Source organism: Chiloscyllium plagiosum, chromosome 36 (genome assembly GCF_004010195.1).
Source record: "Chiloscyllium plagiosum isolate BGI_BamShark_2017 chromosome 36, ASM401019v2, whole genome shotgun sequence".
Taxonomy (NCBI): domain Eukaryota; kingdom Metazoa; phylum Chordata; class Chondrichthyes; order Orectolobiformes; family Hemiscylliidae; genus Chiloscyllium; species Chiloscyllium plagiosum.
The window spans coordinates 2138483-2151120 of record NC_057745.1 but is presented as its reverse complement, the minus strand read 5'-3'; the positions used below and the strand labels follow the sequence as shown (position 1 = coordinate 2151120).

The following is a 12638-nucleotide window of genomic DNA, read 5'->3' as shown; positions in this document are numbered from 1 at the left end:
AGGGAGGAGGGTGGAGTGGATAGGTGGAAAAGAAGATAGGCAGGTAGGACAAGTCAAGGGGACAGTGCTGAGCTGGAAGTTTGGAACTAGGGTGAGGTGGGGCAAGGGGAAATGAGAAAACTATTGAAGTCCACATTGATGCCCTGCCCTTCAGGCTCTCTGCCTTTATTCCTGATGAGGGGCTTTTGCCCGAAACGTCGATTTTACTGCTCCTCGGATGTTGCCTGAACTGCTGTGCTCTTCCAGCACCACTAATCCAGAATCTGGTTTCCAGCATCTGCAGTCATTGTTTTTACCTGTGTGGAGTTTGCACATTCTCCCTGTGTCTACGTGGGTTTCCTCCGGGTGCTCCGGTTTCTTCCCACAGTCCGAAAATGTGCAGATTAGGTGAATTGACCATGCTAAATTGCCCGTAATGTTAGGTGAAGGGGTAAATGTAGGGGAATGGGTCTGGGTGGGTTGCTCTTCGGAGGGTCAGTGTGGACTTGTTGGGCCCGTTTCCACACTAAGTAATCTAATCTAATGAAGGAAGAATGGAGAGAAGAGGCAGACTGGAAAAGGAACGAGAAAACAACAAAACAGGGAGAGTGAGAGCACGAGGGAGTGCGATCTTGGGTGCCAGTTCAATTTGAAGGAAGCATTAACCTATCTTGCTCCACAAACCTCAAACTTCTGTTCACCACCTTTCAGCTCCTCTTAAATATTTGAGAAGTGATTCTAGGATATTCCTCCTGCAAAAGAACAATCATTCTCTGGTCCCCTGTTTAAGCTTGCTTCCTTTCTTACCATTTTACAGTTCATTACAACTCCTTTTACTGGGAACAATCTGCTCAGCATGAAGCAACAGATAACAGGATTGAATTTCACACCATTACTCGTCACTCCCACTCATTAGCAGGGTTTTATCAGATATTAAAGCACATTCTCCAAATACCACCCTCTCTCTCTCTTCTCTGCTGAGACTTTAATCATTTTTCTAGTTAACCTCAACTTTATAATTTCATATTAATAATTTTGCTTCACTTTTCAGAGACATATTAAAACCACACTTCTGTCTCTTCACTTTAAAATTTTTCTTTTTTGTTGTTTTGCTCTTACCTTTCCATTATGAAAGATCAAAGACATTTGCTGGTAACCAGACCATCTCATTCACTCATCCAGGATTATACTGAATTTACAGAATTTATCAAAACAGGCAGCGGGGCGTGGAGGGGTCATTGTGCCTGACTGTCTGCAACTCTAGTTCAGGGCTCCATTGAGGGGGAGCAGGCAGTGACCTCCAGCACAATACAGACCTTTAGAAGCCAGTGGGCACTACAGGGGTACAGGTGCATCGTATTCCTCACAATGCTACTTTGATTTAGCGAGTTTCTTGGATAACAAGCTTGTATTGGTACCATGCTCTCCTACTCTTCGTTGGGTCATTCTGCTTTTTTTGGAATTCACAAGAACTAGTGAATGCAGAAGGCACTGATGCACGTCTAGCCTGATTCCATCCTAAAAGGTGCATGAAATGTTAGTGCACGTTAATTAAATGTACAACTCTATTATCACTGCTTCAAGTGGAAAGGAGTAGAGGAGCCAAGCAACTGCTTTATGACTCCATAAGGCAAAAGCCAGGAGCTAGAAAATGTTAGGAATCATTGCTGCAACATGTCACTTTCAAATCATCCGGATACACTGGAGATTTTACTGTAACTGCACAACATTGTAGCGGAGATCGTTCTGAACAGTTGCTGGAATCAAGACATCGAAGTTAAAATGTTACCAGAAGGGCCTGTGCCCGAAACGTCGAATCTCCTGTTCCCTGGATGCTGCCTGACCTGCTGTGCTGTTCCAGCAATAAAGTTTCAACTCACATGGAAACAACAGAGCAAACGTAACTTAACACCTTCATAACTGGAGGGCAACTAGGGACAGGCAATACATGCTGGCCATCCAGCAACATCCACCGCCCACTTACAAAAATAAATAAATTGCAGTTCCAGATGCTGGCAATATCCAAATTTTTGAAAACTGATACAATAACAGATTGCTGAAAACGAGTTCAGTTGTTTCATGCTCATGAAAACAAAATCACAGCCAAAATATTACTTAATGAATTTAATATGCAAGCAGAAAACAAAATGCATAATAAGTCCACGATGTGCTATACACAAACCAACAACCACTTTTTGTTTTAAGAAGTTCCCCCACGTGTTGTTCACCTCAACAATTATAAAACACAAGCCTTCTGTTAAACTAATCTGCAAAACTACAAAAACATCCCTTCAATCTTCACAGGACAGATCACCACCCACTTCCCACAGTGTTGCTAATTCAGCTAAAAATAGAAAATGTTGGAGAATCTCAGCAGATCTGGCAATATCTGTGAAGAGTGAAATAGAAGTTAACATTTAGAGTCCAGTACAACTCTTCTTCAACTAAATAGAAGCCAGAGACGTGCAAGAAACTAGAACCGGAGGAGCACAGAGATCGCAGTCAATTGTAGTGATGGAGTTCTGAATTAGGCACGAGCCAACGAAGATAAGTGAGCAGCAACCTTAAAGTGCGACAAACAAACTTTGCTTTATATTGAACTGCAGCTGCAAAAATTGATGACAACCTTTAACAGAACACAAGAAACTTTGTTAGACCAGACAGGAACTGGCAATTCACTGTGGAACGCCCAGTTTACACTTAAGCAATTGACATTGCTCAGCTCTCCCTTGTGATTTGGCTGGACTGCTGCCTCTAAATACAGTAACTGGCAGACGCACTATACATATTAGGACTAGGTCTTGTTTCAATATTGGCACCAATTGAAAATTCCGACAGGGTAGAAAAAATGCAAAAAGCAAAATTATACCCATCGAGTGGTATGTACCAAATTAGACCAGCCTCCTTATGACCTGCAATTGGGACATGGATATTGTAACGTAGAAAACCTACAAACTGGGATATTAATTTCAAGGACATTTGGACAGGCACATGAATAGGAAATGTTTGGAGGGATATGGGCAAAGCATTTGCAAATGGTACTAGTTCAGTTTAGGAAACCTGGTTGGCTTGGACAGGTTGGACCTGTTTTCGTGCTGTACACCTCTGTCACTTTATAATTCTAATTTTAAAAAATGACAGTTTGAGAAAAACTCACGTACAATTTGCACGTTTTGTAGCACAAACTTTAATTTTTGACACAAAATGTGCTACCGCCCATTTTTAAAACTTGCATTTATATAACACTTACCCCATCTCTCAAAAACCCCTCAAAACTGTGTGCACGTTTCAAAACAATAAAAAAAAATCACCATGCCCAATAATAACTTGTGATTGTATTGCAACCTCATGAGTTAAATATCCCTAGTTGCCACTGAACATAATTTGAGAACCATGTAAAGATATTAAGACAGGTGACTGAACCTTTAGTCACAAGGAGCATCTTTAAAAAGGAAGAAAAGAGGCACAGGGAGGCTCAAAAGGGGGGGGATACCTCAGCTTAGACCTAGCCAGCTGTAGTAGTAACAGCCATCAGTGGGGAAGCAATTAAAAATCAAGAAAGCGTAATGAGCCAAAATGGTAGATCACAGAGCACTGTAGGATTAAGAACTGAGAAAGAGGTCGGGTATAAGGTCAAGGTGGGGGATGTAAAAACAAGCAATAGCACAGCAACACAACAGGATCCAAGATTTGCTGACTTGGCATATTTTGCCTCTGGTGGTATAGCCTGAGCAAGGTTGACTGGACACCCAGGAGGTCTGCTATGGGCAAACATGAAGAATCCTCATTGAGCTTCTCATCTGAAGCACAACAGAATTCTCCACTCTGACTGTATTTCTCTGCTTTGGCCTGGGCTGTGCACTCAAACCTTGGCACAGTCGCTGGACTCCTGCGACCAAAAAAAAACCCTGCTGAGAAGGATGGTGTCATCATCTGTGCCAAGCAAAATCAGATGCGAGAGAGTTATAATAAATGGAAGCAGAGTACTGAGTAATCAGTCATCATGAGTGTTCCAGGAAAACATAATTGTGGATGTGGGAAATTTCTGGGATATGTCCATGTATCCAGCAATAAACAAACAAACAAACAAACAAAGTCAGTAGTCTTCGATCTAGAACTTACTGAATTATGTAACACTAAGCTGCAGTACCAGAGTTGGAATCTCCCAAATTTGACTGACCAATTATGTACTATCTGAAAAAAGGTATTGAGACACCCGCAAACAACCACCAGATCTTCAGCTAATCAGGCGGGTCTCAGGCCTTCATCTAGAATAGAATCCCTGCAGTGCAGAAAGAGAGGCCATTCAGCTCATCAAGTCTGCACCAACTCTCTGAGAATAGAGGTGGCACAGTGGGTCGGTGGTTAGCACTGCTGCTCAGAGCACCAGGGACCCAGGTTCAATTCCAAACTCGGGCGACTGCCTGTGTGGAGTTTACACATTCTCCCTGCGTTTTCTCTCAAAGTCCAAAGATGTGCTGGTTAGGGTGGATTGGCCATGCTAAATTGCCCATAGTGTCCAGGGTTGTGCAAGATGGGTGGGTTAGCCATGGGTAACATAGGGATGGACTTGGTCTGGGCAGGATGGCCTTCAGTGGGTCTGTGCAGACTGGAGAGGCTGAATGGCCTCTTTCCACATGTAGAGATTCCATGTTCAGAATCAGATCTCTGTGAAATTGGGGCTGTGGGGCTTTGAAATCAGTCTCGAGAGAGAGCAAGAGCGCAAGCAAGAGAGAAAACTGTTTTTAGAATTGTTCATGAGTGTTTGTCAGACCTATTACAGTCCTGTGTTGTGCCTCTGGAGAAGTCTATTCAAGTTTAGCCATAGCCATAAGCCAGAAAGACCTTCAGACAATGTGCAACAGAATGACCAACATATCAAGAACAAGAGAACTCATCCACTGTGTCAGGCATGGACACCATAAAGACACACATGACAAGCCAACACAACAAGCAGACCAATCAGCAGATCCTCAGAGTCAGATGCAAGACAAAACCCTCAATGGTACAAGCAGTGCCCAGCTATGACAAAAGAATGCTACATCTGCAGAACCAAATGTCACTTCCAGTAGATGTACAGAGGTAGCATGCAATCACAGAACAACTGAAAGCTAATTGCTTCCTCAAACAATGTTCATGTGACAGAACCAAGCTATGAAAAATATGTTAGGAAAACCAAGGTAAAATTAGTGATTCAACTGAGTTTGAGTAGAGTGTGTGGTGCTGGAAAAGCACAGCAGGTCAGGCAGCTGCTGAGGAGCAGGAGAATCAACATTTTGGGCAAAAACCCTTCATCAGGGATTCCTTGTAGAGAGAGGAGGAGAACTTCTTCAAGGTAGGCATCTTTGGAAAAGGCTTTGCAGCGAGATCAAAATCAACCAGGAGAAAGGTGAGGACTGCAGATGTTGGAGACTCGAGTCGAGACTGTGGTGCTGGAAAAGCGCAGCAGGTCAGACAGCATCCGGGGAGCAAGAGATGATGAAGCGCTCTTGCCCGAAACGTTGACTCTCCAGCTCCTTGGTTGCTGCCTGACCTGCTATGGTTTTCCAGCACCACACTCTTAACTTCTCATCTCCAGCATCTGCAGTCCTCACTTTCACCCTGACTTAGGATTGAGCCTAAGTCTTAACTATTTATTGAATACATAATAAATTTAGCAGAGAAAAAAATTAAACATGATAATTTAATTAATGTTTATGTTTTAAACCTAAAACATTTGTTTTTCAGGCCCCACTCACACAAAAGAACAGACAAAAGCAATAGCTAAAGGATAAATGAAAAAATTATAAAAACTGCTACCTGTTTAACTTAATGCTGTTCGCTGTGTCTATAGGAACACAATTTTTTTTTAAAAAGTCATTTGAGAGATGAGGACATCACTGGCTAGGCCACCATTTACTGCCCACCCCTAATTACCCAGGGGCAACCACATTGTTTTGGTCTGGAGTCACATGCAGGCCAGACCAGGTAAGGATGGCAGTTTCCTTCCCAAAAGGACACTGGTGAACCAGATGGGTTTTTCCTGACAATCAACAATTGTTTTGTGGTCATTAGGACCCTTAATTCCAGATAGTTAATGAATTCAAATTCCTGGGTCTCTGGATTAACATTCCAGCAATAATATCACTAGGCCATTGCGTTCCCCACAATAAAGAAACAGCCTTCAATTAACTTCCATGCCTAGCCTCACGAACAAACTTGCTTAATCTGTTCTCTTCATGAAAGCAGCTTGTGGTAAAAGGAAGTCCACAAAATTGATCAAACTAAAAATAATGAAAATACAGTGGAGGCTCAAACAACATCCACAGACATTCACCCTCTCCAAAGAGATGTTTCATCGCAGCAGTGTGTACTATCTACAAGATGCACTATAGAAATTCACCAAGGTTCCTTGGACAGCATCTTCCACACCCTCAAACTCTACCATTGACAGGAATAAGGGCAGTAACTACATGAGAATACCATCACCTGCACATACCCTTCCAAACCACTCACTATCCAAACTTGGAAGTATATCGCTGTTCCTTCAGTGCTACTGGCTCAAAACTCTGGAATTCCCTTCATCAGGGCATTTGATCTACTTATTGCAAACCGATTGCAGTGATTCAAGGAGGCAGCTCACCATCACCTCAAGGGCAACTAGGGATGGACAATAAATGCAAACAGCCAGTGATGTCCATACCCCATGAATCAATAAACAGGTCCACCACGTTCTCTGGAGGACCCTTACCTCCTAAATCATTACAGCAATGGAACTCTTCCCTAATAAAGTCAGATGATTACTCTGTTAACCCATGAATTTCCAAAGATCACTGTTTGATGGAAACAATACTTATTTATATTTTTAAAAATCCTAAATTTCTAGAACAGGTAATTTCTTACACCTTCATTTTCCTTTAATCTTGGGATTTTCATTTCAGTCAGACATGGTCTGTGAGTACAGCTGTGCTCAAGGTTTCGGATTTCAAATTCAAATAGTCCTGCATATATATTTACACATTACACTTCTATCATTCCAAACATAAATCCTGCAATATTCATATCACTGTTTTCAAAATAGCAATTTTTACACGTCATTGCAGACAGACGTCTCCACATAACCCATCTTGATGCGTCTCCTGCAGAGCTTGGCATGAAGATTATAGTTACATCATGCATGTGTTTATAGGGTCTACGCTAGTGTCAAGTTACTTGTGGTTACATAACCTAACTACAGATTTAGCCCCTGCAAATGTTTTCACTAACCAGGACCACATTTTTAATTAACTAATAGTTTTCATTTTTAATCACTTTCGGAACAGCAGGTTATCAACTTTAAAAGTTGCAGGTCAACATATTTCAAAACAAATCCTCTCAATCGTGAAGAAAGCACTCGCATTTAGATAGCACCTTTCACTAACCTAGGACATCAGAGGTTGATTTACAACCAACCATTGAAGAGTCACACAGTTGGATTGTAGCATTGATCAAGGTCCCACAAACAGTAAAGGGACCAAATGTGATTAGAGATTACCACAAAATGCTGTTTTAGTGACACAGGTTGAGGGATAAACATTGGTGATAATAAAATTGTCACGTGGGATCTTTTTGGTCCACCCCAGGGAGGTGTCAGGGACTCAATGTAATGTCTCATCTGAAATGCAACTCCTCCAACAGCACAGCACTCCCTCATTACTGCACTAGGAGGATCAGCCCAATGCCGGACTCAAATGTTCAGAATGGGAAACTGAACACACCACCTTCAGAGGTGATGGCAAGAGTACTATCCACTTAGGCAGAGTTGAGAGTAGGAATAAAAACTAATTTGTTGTTTTCAGTACAGATTCCAATATCTGCTCCTACAAAGTTAAACCTATGTTTTGTTTGTGGGTAACTTCTGAAAATCACCAACATGTGTAAAACAAAAAATTGTTTGGAAGCAACAATGGGCCTTCGATGGCCACATGTGCCACTAAACTATCGGCTACTCATCCTAAACCACTTCAATTAACAAGGCTCTTACGTAAAAGTCTGATTGATCAACAATTAGTCAACAGATGCTGCAGAACAGGCAGTGACTGAATACCAGGTCAACACTGACCTACAAAACTGGAAGAATGTGAAGCAATCTGGCAGCCTGTGAACGGTCACAAATAAAATTAATCTACAAAACAAATTTTAATAAAAGCTGATGTGAATTATGCTCTCCTTAGCATTTGTCTTTTATGATGCACAGCTGCTCAGATTGTAAAGGCAATCTTTCCATGGAGGAGAGAGTAGAAACATAATTGGTATCTCTCCAGCCATTTACAAACATACACCTTTTATGTATCAGTTTATTGTCAAAATCCAAGGTCAGTAGTTAATGTCTAGCATAGGTTTCTACATCTACAACAGAGAGACACAGCCACTGAAATAAAAAAAGGAAACTGCACTAAGAAACAAATTGCTGGAAGCATTCAGCAGAAAGAGGTAGCAACTTAGTAAGAACAGCCATTGTTTAAGGTTCAGATCCTTCATTAAATATTACTGCACAGTAATAGTCATGATCTCTCATGTATTTAACACAACTTACGTGGAAATTTAACAAAGCACTTGAGCCTCATTACACAGAATAGCAAACTGTCCAAAAATAGTTTACAGGTCCATGTCTACCTTTATGCTCAACAAGAGCCTGCTCAAACTCTACTTCATCTCACTTTTCAACATAATCTTCTATTCCTTTCTCCCCTTCATGTCTATCTATGTGTCTATGCCACACACCTCATACAGCAGCAAATAATGTTTTGTCAAGCAAAGGTCTAAGAGGATTATGGACCAAAGGCAGGTGGAGTTAGGCCACAGATCAGCAATGATCTCATTGAATGGTGGAACAGGTTCAGGGAGCTAAAAGGGCCTATCCTGTTCCTATGTTCTGAAAAAAGTTCACATTCTTGTCAATTTCCAAAAGGTTTCTCCTGAAAACTTCACTGGATTCCTTTGTAACTGTCCTATCTGTATGGCCCCTTATTTTTGACTCCCATGCCACAAATAGACTCATCTTCACTCATATTTTGTCAAGTCCTTTCATAGCTTAAAAGAATTCACTTTTTTTAAAAAATAGCATGGTCTAACTTAGACTGGTTCCCTTTAAAAAAGGGAAAAGAAAAGATTGTGCTTTTAAAATTTTACTACAACTATGTCCTTGCAAAGTATAGTCAGTCTATTAAAAAGCCACTGTGGCACACCTCAAAGCAATTAACTACATACAAAGAATTCCTGGCAGGAAGTAGTCATGGTATAAAGGCACAAATTCATTTTCAAACAGAGATCACCTTACTGTGTTGCTGCACTCGATTTTACAAAAACAAGGTACATACATTCAAAATAGCTGCACTTTTGTTAAAACACTGAATTAATTCAAAGTGCTAACCCAAAACGGAGCCACAATTAACTGGCAGCAAAAAGAACATTCCTGATGAAGGGCTTATGCCCGAAACGTTGGCACTCCTGCTCCTCGGATGCTGCTTGACCTGCCATGCTTTTCCAGCACCACACTTTGAGCAAAAAGAAATGCTATTTTATCTAAACTAAGCTGTCAAAGTTTATAAAGCTTATACTTCACTGTCTAGCAAACCTCAGAGTCAGGATGAAGTGTCCGGCACGGATCTCAAAAACAACAAATATTATCAACCATGGACTTACAAAGGATAAACTTGAAAGGGACTTTAAAAGAAAAATAAAGTTAAAAGGTCAAATGATCTTTGCTTTCCTGCTATGGAGTAACAAGACACATCGAGGAGAAAGTGGGGACTGCAGATGCTGGAGATCAGAGCTGAAAATGTGTTGCTGGAAAAGCGCAGCATGTCAGGCAGCATCTTATAGAGGTTTACAAAATTATGAGGGGCATGGATAGGATAGACAAAGTCTCTTCCCTGGGGTTGGGGAGTCCATAGGTTTAGGGTGAGAGGGGAAAGATATAAAAGAGGCAACTATTTCACATATGGAATGAGCTGCCAGAGGAAGTGATGGAGGTTGGTACAATTGCAACATTTAAGAGGCATTTGGATGGGTATATGAATAGGAAGGGTTTGGAGGGATATGGGCCGGGTGCTGGCAGGTGGGTCGAGATATCTGATCGGCATGGACAGTTTGGACCGAGGGGTCTGTTTCTGTTCTGTACATCTCTATGATTCTATGATCAGCCATGATTTGGGTTCATTGACACTGTTACAATGATTCCTTACTGGAATGTGCATTTCATAATTAGCACTCCCAACCTTATATTTAATGTCATGACTGCTTAAACACCTCACCTCACCAAGTGGTGAAGGTGATGCCTCAGGCCCGCAGGAGCAATACCTCAGTGAGAGATCTTAGGAGAGTTAGGAGTATGAAGTAAGTGGTGGTGCTTATCAGCTTTGCTTGAAACTTGACCATCAGGGTTAACTTCGATAGAATTCTCCAAAGGTCAGAATTTTTTATTCATTCCTGGAAACTATCAGTCTGGGATGTAATTGACAGGTATCGAGTTGCAGACTATAGTGTAATTATGAAATTATAGTTATCTCCACCACTGAAGAGGTGAGGAGGTAATTATCTTGCTTGTTTTTCTGTCTGTCTGTCTGTAAACTATATATCTCAAAAACTAGCGGACAGATTTCACTGAAACTTGGTGCACAGGATGTGACATGACGAAGAACTGGTTAGTTTTTAACCTAGATGCAGGTCTACATCCGGAATTTTTAAAATGGATTTATGAATTTTTTAATATTGTGAATTTTGCTGATTTGTTTTAGAATGTTGTGGATTATCTCAGCTGTTAAAATGTGAAGATTTCTCAGAGCAGTTTGTTGGTCGTGGATTGAACATGTACTTTTTCTGAGAAGGAAACTTAATTTTAAAAAAAAATTCTTCAGCTTTGTAGTTAGTGACATGTAGCATGGAAAAGCCTGAAGGAAGAGCTGGTTATCTGTAAATAAATGGCACATGTGACAGAGACCCGTGCTCCGCTGAGTCCTTTTCACTTGTATCTGAATTAATTTAAAACCTTGGATTATGCATGTTAATTATGAACACTTAAAACCATTTGAACTCAAAGGTGCACATTATTGTGGACAAAGGGAGAGACCACAGGGATGATTTCCCCCTTTTTCCAATTTTTAAATGATTAATAACAGTGCTTTAAAAAGCAAGTGTTGCATTTTTTTAGGGCACATAAATTACAGGTTTTCTCCTAACTTTTTGAAAGAAGGTAAATACTGTTCAGCATTGGTGTCTGTTGATATGTACAATCACTACTCACACACTCCTGCACATGCATGCAGGCTGCAAAAATGAATTGTAATTAGAAAAATAGTACACATTTAGATCTTAAGGGGTCCAGATTTTGTTTTGTCACACTTGCTTTTACTAGAGTGATGTTTAGATACAGTGTAGGGCTGTGACTCTCTTTTGGTCCAGCAAAGAAGACTCTGGTCATTTTAGGAAGAGAGGCACTTCTGCATGTTGTTTGTAGGAGAATTCGAGGACTGCAGATCAGAGTCTAGAGTGTGGGTGCTGGAAAAGCACAGCAGGTCAGGCAGCATCCAAGGAGCAGGAGAATCGACGTTTCTGGCATAAGCCCTTCATCAGGAATCTACATGTTGTTTGTAGTCTTTTTCTCTTGTTCCATTTCAGTCCATATATGAAATGTCAAAGCCCTGGTCTCAGTGCTCAGACCAAGAGGACAAGGCTAACCTCCTCTCTCTGCCCATGTTTCTGCACCAAAAATGGGCTTTATTAAATCTCCTTTTTCAAAGTCTAATTCTGTCAGTTGACCAGATCACCTTTTTCCATTGTCCTTTCAAATGGTTTCTGATGGCCCTGTTATTGTAGAGTAAATATGCTCCAACGTGTTGTCCCTTCATTAACTGTCATGGTAACTTACAACTGTTCACCCCCATTCTCTGGATTTCAACTCAGGTCATTCTGCAAGGTATTTTTGAAAGAGATTTTCTTGATTTGTTTGATGAACTGAAGCCATTAACCGCAAGGAAAGGCCTTTTCCATTTTAATAATGTCCCAAAGATATGTCCAGGAAACTTGTTTGTTTGCATTTTAGTGGTTTCATCAAAACTTGCCTGGACATGAAGATTATCTCAGGGATGTGACTTGTTAAGCGCAGCAGGTCAGACAGCATCCAAGGAGCAGGAGAATCGACGTTTCGGGCATAAGCCCTTCTTCAGGAATGAGGAGAGTGTGCCAAGCAGGCTAAGATAAAAAGTAGGGAGGAGGGACTTGGGGAATAGGTGTTGGAAATGCGATAGGTGGAAGGAGGTTAAGGTGAGGGTGATAGGCCGGAGTGGGGGTGGGGGCGGAGAGGTCAGGAAGAAGATTGCGGGTTAGGAAGGTGGTGCTGAGCTCGAGGGTTGGGACTGAGACAAGGTGGGGGGAGGGGAAATGAGGAATCTAGAGAAATCTGAGTTCATCCCTTGTGGTTGGAGGATTCCCAGGCAGTAGATGAGGCGCTCTTCCTCCAGCCGTCGTGTTGCTATGGTCTGGCGATGGAGGAATCCAAGGACCTGCATGTCCTTGGTGGAGTGGGAGGGGGAGTTGAAGTGTTGAGCCACGGGGTAGTTGGGTTGGTTGGTCCGGGTGTCCCTGAGGTATGCGCCGCTACCTACATTCCTTGCAAAACCGACTGACCCTGCACGGTCTCC

General features: G+C 41.6%; 1 protein-coding gene across 6 annotated transcripts in view; it reads right to left on the bottom strand.

Moving 5' to 3' along the window:
- Positions 1-12638, bottom strand: part of LOC122540891 (uveal autoantigen with coiled-coil domains and ankyrin repeats protein-like) — a 155177-nt gene that overhangs the window by 114138 nt on the left and 28401 nt on the right. For 4 of the 6 annotated variants that reach the window (XM_043677131.1, XM_043677139.1, XM_043677137.1 and 1 more), the window contains exon 1: positions 1099-1140. The exons of the other annotated variants lie outside the window; for them this stretch is intronic. In XM_043677131.1, coding sequence (XP_043533066.1) covers positions 1099-1125 — 27 coding nt within the window. In that variant the 5' untranslated portion in view covers positions 1126-1140. Of the gene's footprint in view, positions 1-1098; positions 1141-12638 lie in introns of those variants that run through there. 6 annotated transcript variants of the gene reach the window in all.